This window comes from Drosophila busckii, chromosome 3R (assembly GCF_011750605.1).
Source record: "Drosophila busckii strain San Diego stock center, stock number 13000-0081.31 chromosome 3R, ASM1175060v1, whole genome shotgun sequence".
NCBI classification, from domain to species: Eukaryota; Metazoa; Arthropoda; class Insecta; order Diptera; family Drosophilidae; genus Drosophila; species Drosophila busckii.
The window spans coordinates 11,571,109-11,586,806 of NC_046607.1; the positions used below are offsets into that span (position 1 = coordinate 11,571,109).

The window sequence follows — 15,698 nt, forward strand, 5'->3', positions numbered from 1 at the left end:
ATTACCACCACATGTGTAGCATAAATATTTGCACATGCATGTTTAATTTGTTATATTTGTCACCCTAAATTGACGGCAGAATATCACGCAAACATAGGAAGCCGCACAGCACTTTCTTGTTGTTTGATGCTCACGAATACTTTTGAATATACTCATATTAGAATGAATGCACTAATTGTATTTACGTTAGTTGTTTGACGCTCTCAAAGCACATAAATTACCTTAGCTTATTTGAAAAATTTACAAATGTATGTATTAGAACTGTTGATAATACATAAGACTATCGATATGTCGATATACATTTACAGCGCTAGTAAACAGTGTTGCTAAATGGCATGTGTAACAAAGCTGTTATGTATAGAGTAACGAGTAATCATATCGTTTTAAGCATACAAATGGCGGCAACGTTTAATTACTGCTAATAACCAAACATATTAATCAATATTTTTGCATTATTTTTATTTTACAGCTCTACATAGCGAAATTTAAATGAATTAATAATATGCATTTGTTCTTCTTTCACATTAAGCTACTACAAAATTATTTAATACTATGAATTTAAAATCAAAACATGTTATAATTTGATAAAATCAATGAAATAAATCCTTAGATTACGTGTGTGTGTTTGTGTGTAAATACAATTAAAGTTGATCACTAGGCAAAACAGGAGAAATTATTATTAAAATCTTTTCCTCGAGTGTATATTTTTTATTTTTTTTTGCACAGTGTAGGTGTAAATTGAATTCGTTTTGCGGCTGAGAACTGTACTTCCAGAAAGTTGAGTGCAAGTTGAATTTTTTGTTTAAATTTGTTACGATATATATATAGTATATGTATATATGTAAATATGTTTGCTGGGGTTTTTGATAATCTGATTGCTTAAATACTATGTTAGTTGCCTACCAATTGGCAACGAGCTCAGTGGACTCATTTTCAGCTCCCTCATCGCCATTGTCTGGGGAATTAATGCGCTCTGCAGTGACATTGCTCTTCGGTTCCTTGGCTTCATTGTCAGTAGTGGTGTCAAAGCTGTCGTCCTCGCTACTAGCAGATTCATCAACTTTAGACACCTTGGGTGGTCGTCCGCGTGGCTTACTAGCTGACCCGCCCATTGCAGGACGCCCGCGCTTTTTTGGAGTGGTAACGGGAACAGCTTCATCGCCATCAGCCGATTCCTCCTCATTACCAGACTCTTCATCCGCTGCCTTAGATTGTTCAGCACCGTGAGCACTGACAACTACTTTTGGGCGACCGCGTGGCCGACCCGTTGGCACATAACTCATGGCAGGCATCGGTGCACAACCATCGTCAGCACTGGCCACTGCCTTTGGGCGGCCGCGTGGCCGACCCGTAGGCACGTAACTGTAAGCAGCCTTGGTACCATTTGTTGGGGGTCGTCCGCGTTTTCTTGGTGCTTCGTCACCATTTTCGCCAGCGGCGGCCGCTGCCGCCTTCTTTGCTTTCTTGGGACGACCAGGACCGCGGCCAGTACGCACGATATTCAAATTAACAGCACCAGTGGCTGGACGACCTACAGGGCGATGTTCTTCCTCATAATCTTCATCTGGACATAGGCAATAATTAAAATAAATAAAATTTCATTTTCATTTCAAAATCACAAATTACCTTCTTCCTGGTCACTGGTCTGTATCTTGCGCGGCCTGCCTAGCTTGCGACGCTTGGCGGACGATGGTGATTTTTGCTTTGGCGACTTAGCATTATCTTCATAAGACGAGCCCCCATCATCGTTATCATCATCATTGTCGTCGTCGTCGTCGTTACCGCTGCTCTCTTGTAGTGAAACAATCTTACGTGGGCGCCCACGTCCGGCCGATTTTGGCGCCTCACCATTTACCTCGAGCAACTCATCGTCTTCGGGTATGTCGCCTTTCGAAGGCGTCTTCTTTACCTTGGCGGGACGACCGCGTTTTTTGGGTATTGTTGGCATATTTTCTCCCGGACTGGAATCACGACTATCTTCAGCAGCTGGGTCAGCATGCACTTTTGAAGGGCGTCCACGCTTTTTTACAGATGCAGAACCGTCCTCCATTATTATTAATAAATTTGTATCTTTATTTTATTATTTTTATATACGTTGTATATTATGCGCGCTTTCTTTAAATGCGCGTCGATTTCAATTTTAAGATACACAGCGCTCTTCTTCTAACTGAGTCGTATATGCGTTTTCGCCGTATCTATGTAAGTTCTCGGCTTGCTTGCCCTTATGCCTTTTTTCTTTTCGCTAAGTTGCAATTTTCTCTGCGAAATTCTGCAAAATTATAAAGGAAATAATAACACACTCTATTATGATTTTTCTTTTTATATGCACCTTTTTTTCTTGTATTTTTTCACTATATTTATTTGCACTTTTATGAATTACCTCCGCAAAATGAACAGGCACGCACGCTTACGAATGAAATTCCCTTTGAAAATAATATTCGACTTGGCGTCGTTTTCGCTTGTTACTTATGTATCTTCGTTCTTTATATGCAGCGTTGATACAGTCACTATCGATAAATATAATGCGATATTTTAGTTTAAATACTTTTTAAAAATTACCTTACAAACATAACACTTTCTGTGAGGGATATATTTTAAACAATATAAATATGATTTTATATCTAAAATCAAGGCCATTGTGAGTTTATTTAGATGCCGGCCGGCAGATTACATAAAAATAATCACAGTTGGCTCTGCCAACCTGTGACGCTGCTATCGATAAATATCGAATGAGCGGCAAACGTACAGTGCATCAAAAAGTCGATTTGGCGGGAAGCGATTAAATTAAAAGTACAGTACAATTTAAAACACAATTGAACTATTAAAAATTGTCGGCTGACATTAATCTATAGAACAGAGAAAATTGAAAATACTTGCATTTAATTTTGACATAAATAATAAAATTTATTTTTTTTTATTTATATACTCATTATAAATATTGGCAATATTTAAGATTATAAACTAAATAATTGTTTAATTTTTAAATATTTTGCGGCTAACTTAAACATACATAGTTCAACAATGACTTGTAAATGAGATTTTTTTTAGAAAAGAACCAAAATTCCTAATCAGTCTGTATTTAATACTAATGACTCATTCCTAGTCGATCCTACCTCGAACAAGTAGCTGCCCTCGTACGGCAAAAACCGACACACACCCCGCTGCTGCACAGTTAGCATATAGCATTGCTCTGTCCCTTTCCCTCCTCGGTGCATCTATGGTCTAATTAGGTGAGCACCGAGGCTGAGTGATCTCCTTAATGTCTGAATAGTATCAGAAAATTCTTCCTTTGGTGGCGGTAGTGTTGCCATCCAGCCACTTGACCGTCTCGTTGCACTTCTCCAGCACAGAGGACTTGTCAGCCTCGCTCAGTTTATCGATGCTGGCCTGATCTACGGCCTGCTTTACGCCAAAGACATAGTTCTCCAGGCTGTTGCGGGCAGAGATGCGCTGACGCTGTTGCTCATCCTCTTCGGCGTAGCGCTCGGCTTCGTTCACCATGCGGTCGATCTCAGCCTGCGAGAGGCGACCCTTGTCGTTCTTGATCGTAATATTCTTTGCCTTGCCGGTGCTCATCTCCTTGGCCGTCACGTTCAAGATACCATTAGCATCCATGTCGAAGGTGACCTCGATCTGGGGCACGCCGCGAGGTGCTGGCGGAATGCCAGACAGGTCAAAGGTGCCCAGCGCATTGTTGTCTCGCGTCATTGCTCGCTCGCCCTCGAAGACTTGAATGGAGACACCCGGCTGGTTGTCCGCGTACGTGGAGAAGGTCTTGGTTTGCTTGCATGGAATCCTGCAGTTACGCTCGATTAGTTTCGTCATAACGCCTCCGGCTGTCTCAATGCCCAACGAGAGCGGCGCCACATCCACTAGCAACACATCCTGAATCTTGCCGCTCTGGTCGCCGCTAGAATGGCAGCCTGGACGGGGACGCACTAGGCGACCAAGAACCTCTCAAAAAGAACTTGATGGATAGTACTAAAGCTCTTGACCTCCAAAGACTGCTGCACGCAGGCTCCTGCACCATTGGAATCCATGCGGGTGGAGCCACCAACAAGCACTATGTCGTGAATCTGACTCTTGTCCATCTTGGCATCATTCAGAGCCTTCTCCACTGGCTGCAGTGTGCCGCGGAAGAGGTCCGCGCAGAGCTCCTCGAAGCGTGCGCGACTTATCTTTGTGTAAAAGTCGTGGCCCTCAAACAGCGCATCTATCTCAATAGATGCCTCTGTGCTGGAGGACAATGTGCGCTTGGCTCGCTCGGCTGCTGTTCGCAGGCGACGCAGAGCTCGTGGATTGGAGCGCAGGTCCTTCTTGAATTTTCGCTTGAACTCATCGGCCAAGTGGTTGACCAGTCTGTTGTCAAAGTCCTCGCCACCCAAATGCGTATCGCCAGCAGTGGCCCGCACCTCAAACAGAGAGCCCTCATCGATGGTCAATATTGAGACATCAAATGTGCCACCGCCCAAGTCGAAGATGAGCACGTTGCGCTCCCCTTTGAGATTCTTATCTAGTCCATAAGCCAGTGCCGCCGCAGTAGGCTCGTTGATGATTCTCAGAACGTTGAGCCCGGCAATGTGACCGGCATCCTTAGTTGCCTGCCTTTGAGAGTCATTGAAATAGGCGGGCACTGTGATGACTGCGTCTGTGATGCTTTGACCCAGATACGCTTCAGCCGTCTCCTTCATCTTCACCAGCACCATCGAGCTGACCTCTTCAGGTGCAAAGCGCTTCTGTTCTCCCTTGAATTCGATGCCAATCTTAGGCTTGCCTCCTTCACTAACCACTTTGAAGGGCCAGTGCTTGATGTCCTCCGCAATCTTAGGATCGTCATACTTGCGGCCAATCAGGCGCTTCGCATCAAATACTGTGTTTCTGGGATTCATCGCCACCTGGTTCTTGGCAGCGTCTCCAATCAAACGCTCCGAATCTGTAAACGCCACATAGCTGGGTGTTGTGCGATTGCCCTGATCGTTGGCAATGATCTCCACCTTGCCGTGCTGATAGACACCCACACATGAGTATGTGGTGCCCAAGTCAATACCAATTGCTACCATATTTGTGTTCTTCTCTTGCTTTTTCTCCTCACTAATATAATTCACTTTACTTCTTGCTGAAGTGAGAAATATTTTCCACTTTTTCACTTGCGTTCTTTATTTAAAACTTTAACTTTGATTTACTTTACTTTTGTTTAAATTTAGTTCGTTATTAAGCTGGTTTAGCTTGTCGCTTGGTTTGTTTTGATTGTGGTTGGTTTTGTGATGTTATCACTTTGCTTGCTTGAATTGAAATGACTCGAAGAGAAAATTGTACCCGTATTTATACTCGCCGGCTCTCTTTTCGAAATTTCTAGACGCGCTCTTCTCGAACACAGCTGAACGTCTCCCACCTTCTATACAATGCCAGGCGTGTGCAAGCGAGATGGACGATGACGGTTGACAGACTAAGAGAGCGATTTATTATTGTTTGTGGTGGAATTTTCTCGAATCTCATTGTATATGGAGTGTGAGCAAGAGAGAGAAATAACGGCTATGTTACTGACCTACCGCAACAATTGGGCATTCTTAGAAAATTCCACCTAATAATTTATTATTAGACTTGGTATTTGTAAACTTTTGTTTCTATAAATAAATACATATTTTTAGAAATTGCTGTTTTAATATTGTTTTGTATTAATCCCACCTCTCCTAAGAATACATTCATATGTACAAATATTAAATATATAGAGCATACATACATATGTATGCATGTGCATACATACATTGTATTTACTTTGTATTTGTTTAGCGAATGCGATTATAATTTAGTTTGATTAACTTTCTTAGTCTGGGTGATTACACAAACATGACAACCTTTGTCGAGTGAATGGTATGGTCTTATTTTTATTTAGTTATTATTTATTTACAAGTTTAATTATTATACAACAACATAATAACTAAAAGTGGTGAGTGCTAGCTACTAAGGCCATCCACTCGAGAGTTAACTAGGTGCTGCTTAATATGTTATCATAGTCTAAAAACTTATTTAATAATTTTACGTTATAGTGGGTAGGTGTGGTTTTATTTTATAAGTTTCTATTGTTTGTTAAAGTTTATTGACTTCGACGGTCCATTGTGACAATAAATTAAATGATTATAAACAAAATGATTATATACAGTACAATCTAATCTATCTTTCTGATATCTCGATAGTAAAACACCGAATACAACGACTTTAAATACATTAAATTAAAACGTTATTTTTCTAAGAAACATTAGACAATATTAGTTATTGAAATTAAATTTGTACTACATACATATGTATGCACATACATATTTATGCATGTTCATTTCTATATAAGCATAGCTGTTAAATTTTAGTCACCATTACTAATCAATTAAATTATTTTGGAAAAAATTCGAAATTATATTATTATTATTATTGGCCATTTCAAATATTTTTTACAAATATGCAAATGCCAAAGGACCAACAAATATTTTCATTTTATATAAGGGAGCGCATTTACAATAGGGTGGCTAAATTTAATAAGTGAAAAAATTACAAAAATGGTAATCTATGGAAAATTCGGAAAATATTTTCCAAGGAAACCATAGTTCAACAATCAGCCTGGTTCCGCGCAAATTAAAATCAAAATTTTATTGTGGGGCTTATTTTTATTTTTGTTTTTATCTCAAACAATCTCGCAATATTTTAAAATTTTGTATAATCTTATGATTAGTAATTAAACAATAATAGTAAATAGTGACAGATGCTTTCACAAGTATTCCGCTGTAGTCGTTAAATGAATTAAAAAGTCACAATATTATTAGGTTTTATTTATAGAAACAAAAATACCAAGTAGAAAATTGCATTTATGGTTAGAATTTTCTCGATTTTCAATTGTTGCTGTAGGTCAGTAAGAGAGCAGTTATATTCTCACTTGCTTTATTTTCGAGAAAATTCCACCACAAACAATAATAAATCGCTCTCTTAGTCTGTCAACCGTCAACGCCCATCTCGCTTGCACACGCCTGGCATTGTATAGAAGGTGCGAGACGTTCGGCTGTGTTCGAGAAGAGCGCGTCTAGAAATTTCGAAAAGAGAGCCGGCGAGTATAAATACGGGTACAATTTTCTCTTCGAGTCATTTCAATTCAAGCAAGCAAAGTGATAACATCACAAAACCAACCACAATCAAAACAAACCAAGCGACAAGCTAAACCAGCTTAATAACGAACTAAATTTAAACAAAAGTAAAGTAAATCAAAGTTAAAGTTTTAAATAAAGAACGCAAGTGAAAAAGTGGAAAATATTTCTCACTTCAGCAAGAAGTAAAGTGAATTATATTAGTGAGGAGAAAAAGCAAGAGAAGAACACAAATATGGTAGCAATTGGTATTGACTTGGGCACCACATACTCATGTGTGGGTGTCTATCAGCACGGCAAGGTGGAGATCATTGCCAACGATCAGGGCAATCGCACAACACCCAGCTATGTGGCGTTTACAGATTCGGAGCGTTTGATTGGAGACGCTGCCAAGAACCAGGTGGCGATGAATCCCAGAAACACAGTATTTGATGCGAAGCGCCTGATTGGCCGCAAGTATGACGATCCTAAGATTGCGGAGGACATCAAGCACTGGCCCTTCAAAGTGGTTAGTGAAGGAGGCAAGCCTAAGATTGGCATCGAATTCAAGGGAGAACAGAAGCGCTTTGCACCTGAAGAGGTCAGCTCGATGGTGCTGGTGAAGATGAAGGAGACGGCTGAAGCGTATCTGGGTCAAAGCATCACAGACGCAGTCATCACAGTGCCCGCCTATTTCAATGACTCTCAAAGGCAGGCAACTAAGGATGCCGGTCACATTGCCGGGCTCAACGTTCTGAGAATCATCAACGAGCCTACTGCGGCGGCACTGGCTTATGGACTAGATAAGAATCTCAAAGGGGAGCGCAACGTGCTCATCTTCGACTTGGGCGGTGGCACATTTGATGTCTCAATATTGACCATCGATGAGGGCTCTCTGTTTGAGGTGCGGGCCACTGCTGGCGATACGCATTTGGGTGGCGAGGACTTTGACAACAGACTGGTCAACCACTTGGCCGATGAGTTCAAGCGAAAATTCAAGAAGGACCTGCGCTCCAATCCACGAGCTCTGCGTCGCCTGCGAACAGCAGCCGAGCGAGCCAAGCGCACATTGTCCTCCAGCACAGAGGCATCTATTGAGATAGATGCGCTGTTTGAGGGCCACGACTTTTACACAAAGATAAGTCGCGCACGCTTCGAGGAGCTCTGCGCGGACCTCTTCCGCGGCACACTGCAGCCAGTGGAGAAGGCTCTGAATGATGCCAAGATGGACAAGAGTCAGATTCACGACATAGTGCTTGTTGGTGGCTCCACCCGCATTCCCAAGGTGCAGAGCCTGCTGCAGCAGTTCTTTGGAGGCAAGAGTCTTAACCTATCCATCAATCCTGATGAGGCGGTCGCCTATGGCGCTGCCGTCCAGGCTGCCATTCTCAGCGGCGACCAGAGCGGCAAGATTCAGGATGTGTTGCTAGTGGATGTGGCGCCGCTCTCGTTGGGCATTGAGACAGCCGGAGGCGTTATGACGAAACTAATCGAGCGTAACTGCAGGATTCCATGCAAGCAAACCAAGACCTTCTCCACGTACGCGGACAACCAGCCGGGTGTCTCCATTCAAGTCTTCGAGGGCGAGCGAGCAATGACGCGAGACAACAATGCGCTGGGCACCTTTGACCTGTCTGGCATTCCGCCAGCACCTCGCGGCGTGCCCCAGATCGAGGTCACCTTCGACATGGATGCTAATGGTATCTTGAACGTGACGGCCAAGGAGATGAGCACCGGCAAGGCAAAGAATATTACGATCAAGAACGACAAGGGTCGCCTCTCGCAGGCTGAGATCGACCGCATGGTGAACGAAGCCGAGCGCTACGCCGAAGAGGATGAGCAACAGCGTCAGCGCATCTCTGCCCGCAACAGCCTGGAGAACTATGTCTTTGGCGTAAAGCAGGCCGTAGATCAGGCCAGCATCGATAAACTGAGCGAGGCTGACAAGTCCTCTGTGCTGGAGAAGTGCAACGAGACGGTCAAGTGGCTGGATGGCAACACTACCGCCACCAAAGAAGAATACGAACACAAATTGAAGGAGCTCACTCAGCTCTGCTCACCCATTATGACCAAGATGCACCAGCAGGGACAAGGACAGGGCAATCCCAATGCCAACTGTGGCCAGCAGGCAGGCGGGTTTGGCGGTGCCGCGTACCAGGGACCCACTGTCGAGGAGGTCGACTAAATAGTCATTAGTATTAAATACAGACTGATTAGGAATTTTGGTTGTTTCCTAAAAAAATCTCATCAGCAAGTACAAGTCATTGTTGAAATATGCCAAAAATTAAACAATTATTTAGTTTTATAAGCTTAAATATTGCTATTAAAAAAATATTAAAATGTACATATTTAAAAAATAAATTTATTATTTATGCGTAAAATTAAATGCAAGTATTTTCAATTTTCGATTTAGATTCCTATAAGATAACAATTAGGATTAATACAACGATTAATTTTGAAATGGAGATTTCTCATTAAAAATGCAAGCGCTTGAATAGAAAAATTACAAAGAAGTAATAGCTGGAACAAAAATGTTTAACAACTTCTTCAGTCAATAACGTGTTTTCGTTGTGATTACATAGTCGACTTATCAAAGGGTATTATAAAATTGTGAAAATGTATGTAACAGGGTGTAGGATGCTTGGCAGACACAAAGAATATACATATATTCTTGATCAGCAAGGGAAACTGAGTCGATATAGTCATGTCCGCCTATCCGTCCGTTCGCAACTAAATTTTGAATGTAGGTGCTCCTTTACCCGAGCCAAATAGCTTTTAATTAATTAGTTTTATTTCTTCCCCCCCTCCTCAGCAAACAAACGCTTAGAGTTCTTGTGGTGTAGTTGAAGCGGTTGAGATTAAAATAAACTCAAATCAAATCTCTCTGTCAAACCTTCCCAAAAACAACAAATTACCCACTGCCCAACCCAAATTCAACTCTGAACTGAAGGTAAATTTCGCTTTTAGCGGTAGTCCTTGCTTTTAGTTAACGTAATTAAATATATTAAATAAATTTATTACCCCAATATACCGAGTCCTATTTTTTCATTGCAAGCAACTATACTTTTTTTTAAGTTGGAATATACTTTGAAAGCTTATAAATATAAATATAAATATAAATTGGTAAAAAATTAAGACAGTTTTGTTTACTTATACATATAAGTATATCATATTTACAATTCACAAAAATATTTTACAATACTGTCATCGGTAGGCCATAATGAGTTTCTGATTGCATAACAAGAAAATCGAAAAAAAAAAATTGGGGAAACAAAAATGCTAGGCTGATAGCTTTTCTTTTTTTTTTTTTTTTTGAGGTCATTTTCCTTTTTTTTGACGCTTTAGATTAGGAAAGTATTCAACCAGTTTGGTTAAAGTCAAGGCTGGACGCTGCCCAGCAGCCCTACCAGATGGCAATAGATGAATTCATCCAGATCACAGGTCTTTTGGCCATAAAGAAAGTAATTGTGAGCCACTGATATTCGCGCAGCAGCTTCAAGGTAACGCCGCGTGAGGAGCAGCCACCGCAGCTCCCAATTGACCTTCCCACGAGATTGTTGTAAATTCATTTTATAAACAATATTGTTTAATTGTAAACTAGGTTTTAATTGAAATTTAGCTCGTATATTTAATTTAATAATAAATAATAGCAGAATAATTAAATATAAAAAAAAAAAATTGGTGCGCCCAACATGGCAACCGTAAAGAGAGCTACGAGATCCAGACAGAGCTGTTATGATGCCCTTCCTACTAACAGCATTTGTCAGAATTTTCTGGGGTATACTTTTAACTTTATTAAATAAATCGCTCGATATTAAAAATATTGTAATTTTATTCTCCAGACTCGTTGAGGCATCAATAACTGATTAACATAAAAACAAAAAATATGAATGTGTCAAGTAGGACAAATTAAATATTTTATTAGTTGGGCAGCATGATCATAACGAATTAAAATACATATATGTATATGCCAAAGGACCAACAAATATTTTCATTTTATATAAAGTGAAAAAATTACAAAAATTGTAATCTATGGAAAATTCGGAAAATATTTTCCAAGGGAACCATAGTTCAACAATCAGCCCTGGTTCCGCGCAAATTAAAATCAAAATTTGATTGTGGGGCTTATTATTATTTTTGTTTTTATCTCAAACAATCTCGCAATATTTTAAAATTTTGTATAATCTTATGATTAGTAATTAAACAATAATAGTAAATAGTGACAGATGCTTTCACAAGTATTCCGCTGTAGTCGTTAAATGAATTAAAAAGTCACAATATTATTAGGTTTTATTTATAGAAACAAAAATACCAAGTAGAAAATTGCATTTATGGTTAGAATTTTCTCGATTTTCAATTGTTGCTGTAGGTCAGTAAGAGAGCAGTTATATTCTCACTTGCTTTATTTTCGAGAAAATTCCACCACAAACAATAATAAATCGCTCTCTTAGTCTGTCAACCGTCATCGCCCATCTCGCTTGCACACGCCTGGCATTGTATAGAAGGTGCGAGACGCTCGGCTGTGTTCGAGAAGAGCGCAATTTCGAAAAGAGAGCCGAGGGCGAGTATAAATACTAATACTAATAAATATAAATACGAGTATAAAGTTAAAAATAAGTTTTACTGTTTAGATTACCTAAAAAATATTTAGTAAGTTTTATACTCTTATCTCTGTACATATATATTATATACATATATAAATAATATTTATAAAAAATGTATTTAAATTTGCAACGAATGTCGTCCTATAATGTTTTAAGTACACCGCTGATATTCACATTTACTGACGAGTAGAGAACACATCTTGTAATTATTTATGTTTATTTATTTAAAATTGTTTCTAAATAAACACAAAGATCTTAAATTGTTTAATCAATGGAGTAGAATACCTCGTTTTACCTCGTCGAATACACTAGACTGTCGCTGGTTTTGTTTCATTATATTCTTTTCTTGATTGACTGCTTTGAGACGCTTTTGACAATTTGTAGCACCACAAAGAAATACAGACCAAGCTAATTTGATCCAGCGCTAGAAAAGAATTTAGAAGTTATAGGTAAGCAAGTTAAAGTTTTGTTGGTGCTTTTACCGGTTCGAATAGGGTTTATCAAAAAAAAAAGTTCAATCACAAAATGAATTGCGGCGACAATAATCCATGTCAGCAACAATTTGTAGTTTTGCTATAAAAAAGATAGATTATCATTTAAGTTTTATAAGTAAATACATTTTATTTTATAATAAAAGACATACCTTGCAAAAGCCAACCATCATTATTATTGACGCTGCAAAAGTCGTGAGTTCAGACACCAATGTACATAACTGTGTGTTTGAATGTTTGTTTGATACATTGCTGTATATCTCTTCTAAAACATATAAGATTCCGGCGAAATTTGCTAAAATACTGATCATACCAAAAAGAATGGCAATGCCTTTTAACATCGTAAAACTTTTGCTACTTTAAGTGTTGAACGATTTAAATTGTAGGCTAAAAAATAAGTTTTTGGTACACGAGACAAAGAACCATTCAATACCAGCAGTATGACTTGAATGAGAAGAGTCTGTATTATTACGATTTAAATTTCATTATTTTGGAATGTTTTGATACAGAGGCGTAGCCAATATGTAATTTGAGATTAAGATTAATATGCAAGAGATTGCCTGAACTACGCCCATGCGTCGATGTCAAATATTTTATTAGATGTATGATTTCGATGAATTCCTTATCTTTGCTTTTAATATTTTCATGAATTTCATAAATAGGCACAATTGTCTTGAACCCAAGTTTTGAGCATGAGCGAAACTCTAAATTCTAAAAATAATATGACTGTTTTTAAAGATCCAATTGTATAGACAATGTAATAGTAAGTCCAAAATATGTATATACTAAAAAACTTATGAGCTGGCTCTTCCCTCCTATCATTAGCAACAATTTTCAACTAATAACTCATAGTAGATTAGATGATTATTGAACGTATAAATACCTTTTTCCAGCAATTTATATTCTAGGTACTATTGACAGTATATTTTGAATATTGTAGAGACTTAGTTATGTGTAATTAGTTAGTTAGCTTGAACACATAAATACTATCTTTGGTTTATCCACAAACTTTTATAATGACTAACATATTATAGGATATTTGTATTATATTTATTTTATGGAATTTTATAAACTATCTAAAAATACCGAAATGTTTTATTACACAAATCTGTAATGTGATACTTTGTAAAACTTTGCTTAAGCGACAATCTAAGTAAGCATATGCTGTCGACTTAGGCCTAGTTTTACATCCTTCATGTCCTCAACGGTAAACTCAACGTCCTGATCATCTCGGTCGTACTTCATTGATTCAGCCAGCATTACAGCGTTTTGATGGCACTTGGTTTCTTCATGTTGGCGCATGTGATGTAACAAGCGGAAGTCCTTCTGACAATATTCGCAGCGATACAGCTTAGTGTCCGTATGAATCAACTCGTGTTTTGTAAGCGAATGTGCGTAGGCAAATGCTTTATCGCAAACCTTGCACACATATGGCTTAATACCACGATGTACGCTATTAAAATTGAACAAATGTTGTAGTTAAATAATTTATGCCTTAAAATTAAACAAATGTTGTAGTTAAATAATTTATGCCTTATGTACCAAATTACTCACTTTTCGTGCGACTTAAGTACACTTTCATAGAAGAATTGACGACTACAAAAACTGCACTTGAATGGTTTGCTTCCAGTATGTGAATACATGTGTTTTCTTAGTTGCTCGCGCACCTGGAACTTGGCATCACATAGTCTAGGCGAAAAATATAAAATATACGAGTTATTGAAAGCCCGTGGTTTCAGTGTTTGAGACTTACTCGCACTGATACTGGCATATGGCATCATGACGTCTACGATGCTCCATCATACGCCCACGCTTCTCATAGAAATTTCCACACACATCACAGACGTAGCCGCCCTTTTCAGTGCCTTCGGATGTGCGCAGTGTGTTAAGTCCTGGGCGTGCTCGTCCATTACGCCTAGGCTTGGCATCAGCAATGTCTTGCAAGCTGAAAGACTGTGAATTGTCTTTCACAATAGTTCTGCTCACACGTGCACGTCCACGAGACACTTTAATGTCATCTGCTGTTTCGTCGTCCTCATATTCGCCTTCTAGCACTACCTCGCCGTGCTCTGGATTCATTTCAATTGTATAATTGTCCTCCAAGTACTCAATGTCATCAGTCACCACGTCCTGCTGCTCATGCGCGCCGTCAACTTCTAAAAACTCATCCTGTTGCTCAGCCTCATCTGCTTCAAGTCCAGTTTCATCGGCTGACTGGGCTTCATTTAGCACATATTCTTGCATTTCCTCATCCTCAACATGCGACTGCTGGTCCCCTTCCCCTATCTCTTCCTTGACCAGATAATCTTCCGCTTCATCCAATATACCCAGCTCACGGCAAAAGTCTTCAATTTCCGCTTGCTTGCGCAGCGCTTTCTCGCGAAACTGAAACGCCATATTGAGCTCAACCTTGCACGGCTTACAGATGCCATCAGGAATCTGTTCCTTACCAGTCAGCTGACGTATTAAAAAATGTTCATTGCTTACATATGATTTTAACAGACATATTGACATCAACTGCCACACTCACCTTACTGAACGAAATGCCAAGCAGCTGAACGAGCATTTCATTTGGCGTCTCCTCGCCTTCCTCGCGAGTTTCGAAGATGCTATGTAAGCGCTTGCTGGGCTCCAAGCACACCCGACAAGTGTTGGGTCCAAATTCAGCGCGCATTTTTTGTTTATTCCGATATAGTAACAGCAATTAGTATTTTAGTGTTAAAATTTATTCCGTGTTGTGTAAAGGTTAAGCGTCTGTACTTTTGCAGAGTTGTTGCGTTCAGATCATAGAGATGCAATAATTTTAGAACTTTTGCGAAACACTTGGAAATACATCGATATATTGTGATTGCCTATCGAGCCCATGGTATAAAAACCAGCACAACAATGCAATAAAAAGGTAGTATTAATTGTGTTTATTAAGTAAAATCGAATAAAATTAAATTGAATGTTGCGTATAACTGATCATTTGTTTGCTTTAATAATCAAATCAAAATAATCAACATGCAACACTGTGTTTACAAGATATTTGATTTGGTATTTTTTATTTTAGTACAACTGCATATATAATCAAGTTGGCAGCCCGTCGTGTGTATTTTTCGAGACGCAGAAGGAACGAAATTTCGCTGTTATCTCTGCGAAAAATGGATTATTTTCCAATATATTTTGTGATAATCTTATTAGAAAGTCGACTGTAACAACTACAGCAACATTTACACCAAGCAAACAAGACGTGAGCGCGCTGCACACGCGCTAAACGCACGCAAGCAAAAGCAAAAGGCAGCAAAAATGGTTTATTATCTTGCGTTGTTCACATCCGTATCTTCCGTCGTCGCCAAAATGTTCGTCGCGCCAGTTATTATCGACTTTGCGATCTTCATCTCCTAAAACACGCGTCAGCTTATAGTTAATGCGTAAGCTCTCTTTCTCTCTCCTTCATACGAATTGTAATCAACAAAAACCAAGAACAATAACAAAACGTCAACGAGCAAGTCAAC

The 15,698-nt window shown here is 39.3% G+C and overlaps 5 protein-coding genes across 6 annotated transcripts; 1 reads left to right on the forward strand and 4 right to left on the reverse strand.

The window, feature by feature from the left end:
• Positions 1–711: 711 nt before the first annotated feature.
• On the reverse strand, positions 712–2,487 carry LOC108602827 (chromosomal protein D1). 2 transcript variants are annotated; one of them, XM_017991061.1, is made up of 3 exons: positions 2,330–2,487; positions 1,627–2,269; positions 712–1,564 (listed from the first exon to the last, which is right to left on the reverse strand). In XM_017991061.1, exons 2-3 carry the CDS (start codon positions 2,048–2,050, stop codon positions 900–902), a joined length of 1,089 nt encoding a protein of 362 aa, XP_017846550.1. In that variant the 5' UTR covers positions 2,051–2,269; positions 2,330–2,487; the 3' UTR covers positions 712–899. The 2 variants fall into 2 exon arrangements, with proteins under 2 accessions (XP_017846550.1, XP_017846551.1); XM_017991062.1 differs by having other exon boundaries at positions 2,381–2,486.
• Positions 2,488–3,068: 581 nt separating this feature from the next.
• On the reverse strand, positions 3,069–5,280 carry LOC108602826 (major heat shock 70 kDa protein Ab). Its single transcript, XM_017991060.2, is given in 3 exon segments — positions 3,069–3,227; positions 3,229–3,914; positions 3,917–5,280. Coding segments are annotated over 3 exon segments (1,989 nt in total). The 5' UTR covers positions 5,061–5,280.
• Positions 5,281–7,146: 1,866 nt separating this feature from the next.
• Positions 7,147–9,450, forward strand: LOC108602825 (major heat shock 70 kDa protein Ab). The gene has a single exon (XM_017991059.2). It carries the CDS (start codon positions 7,363–7,365, stop codon positions 9,289–9,291), a length of 1,929 nt encoding a protein of 642 aa, XP_017846548.1. The 5' UTR covers positions 7,147–7,362; the 3' UTR covers positions 9,292–9,450.
• A 2,542-nt stretch (positions 9,451–11,992) lies between these two features.
• On the reverse strand, positions 11,993–12,523 carry LOC108602733. Its single transcript, XM_017990885.1, has 3 exons — positions 12,354–12,523; positions 12,193–12,283; positions 11,993–12,134 (listed from the first exon to the last, which is right to left on the reverse strand). Exons 1-3 carry the CDS (start codon positions 12,510–12,512, stop codon positions 12,019–12,021), a joined length of 366 nt encoding a protein of 121 aa, XP_017846374.1. The 5' UTR covers positions 12,513–12,523; the 3' UTR covers positions 11,993–12,018.
• Positions 12,524–13,272: 749 nt separating this feature from the next.
• LOC108602172 (zinc finger and SCAN domain-containing protein 12) lies at positions 13,273–14,976 on the reverse strand. The gene is made up of 4 exons (XM_017990208.2): positions 14,732–14,976; positions 13,955–14,658; positions 13,756–13,890; positions 13,273–13,654 (listed from the first exon to the last, which is right to left on the reverse strand). Exons 1-4 carry the CDS (start codon positions 14,873–14,875, stop codon positions 13,351–13,353), a joined length of 1,287 nt encoding a protein of 428 aa, XP_017845697.1. The 5' UTR covers positions 14,876–14,976; the 3' UTR covers positions 13,273–13,350.
• Positions 14,977–15,698: the final 722 nt, after the last annotated feature.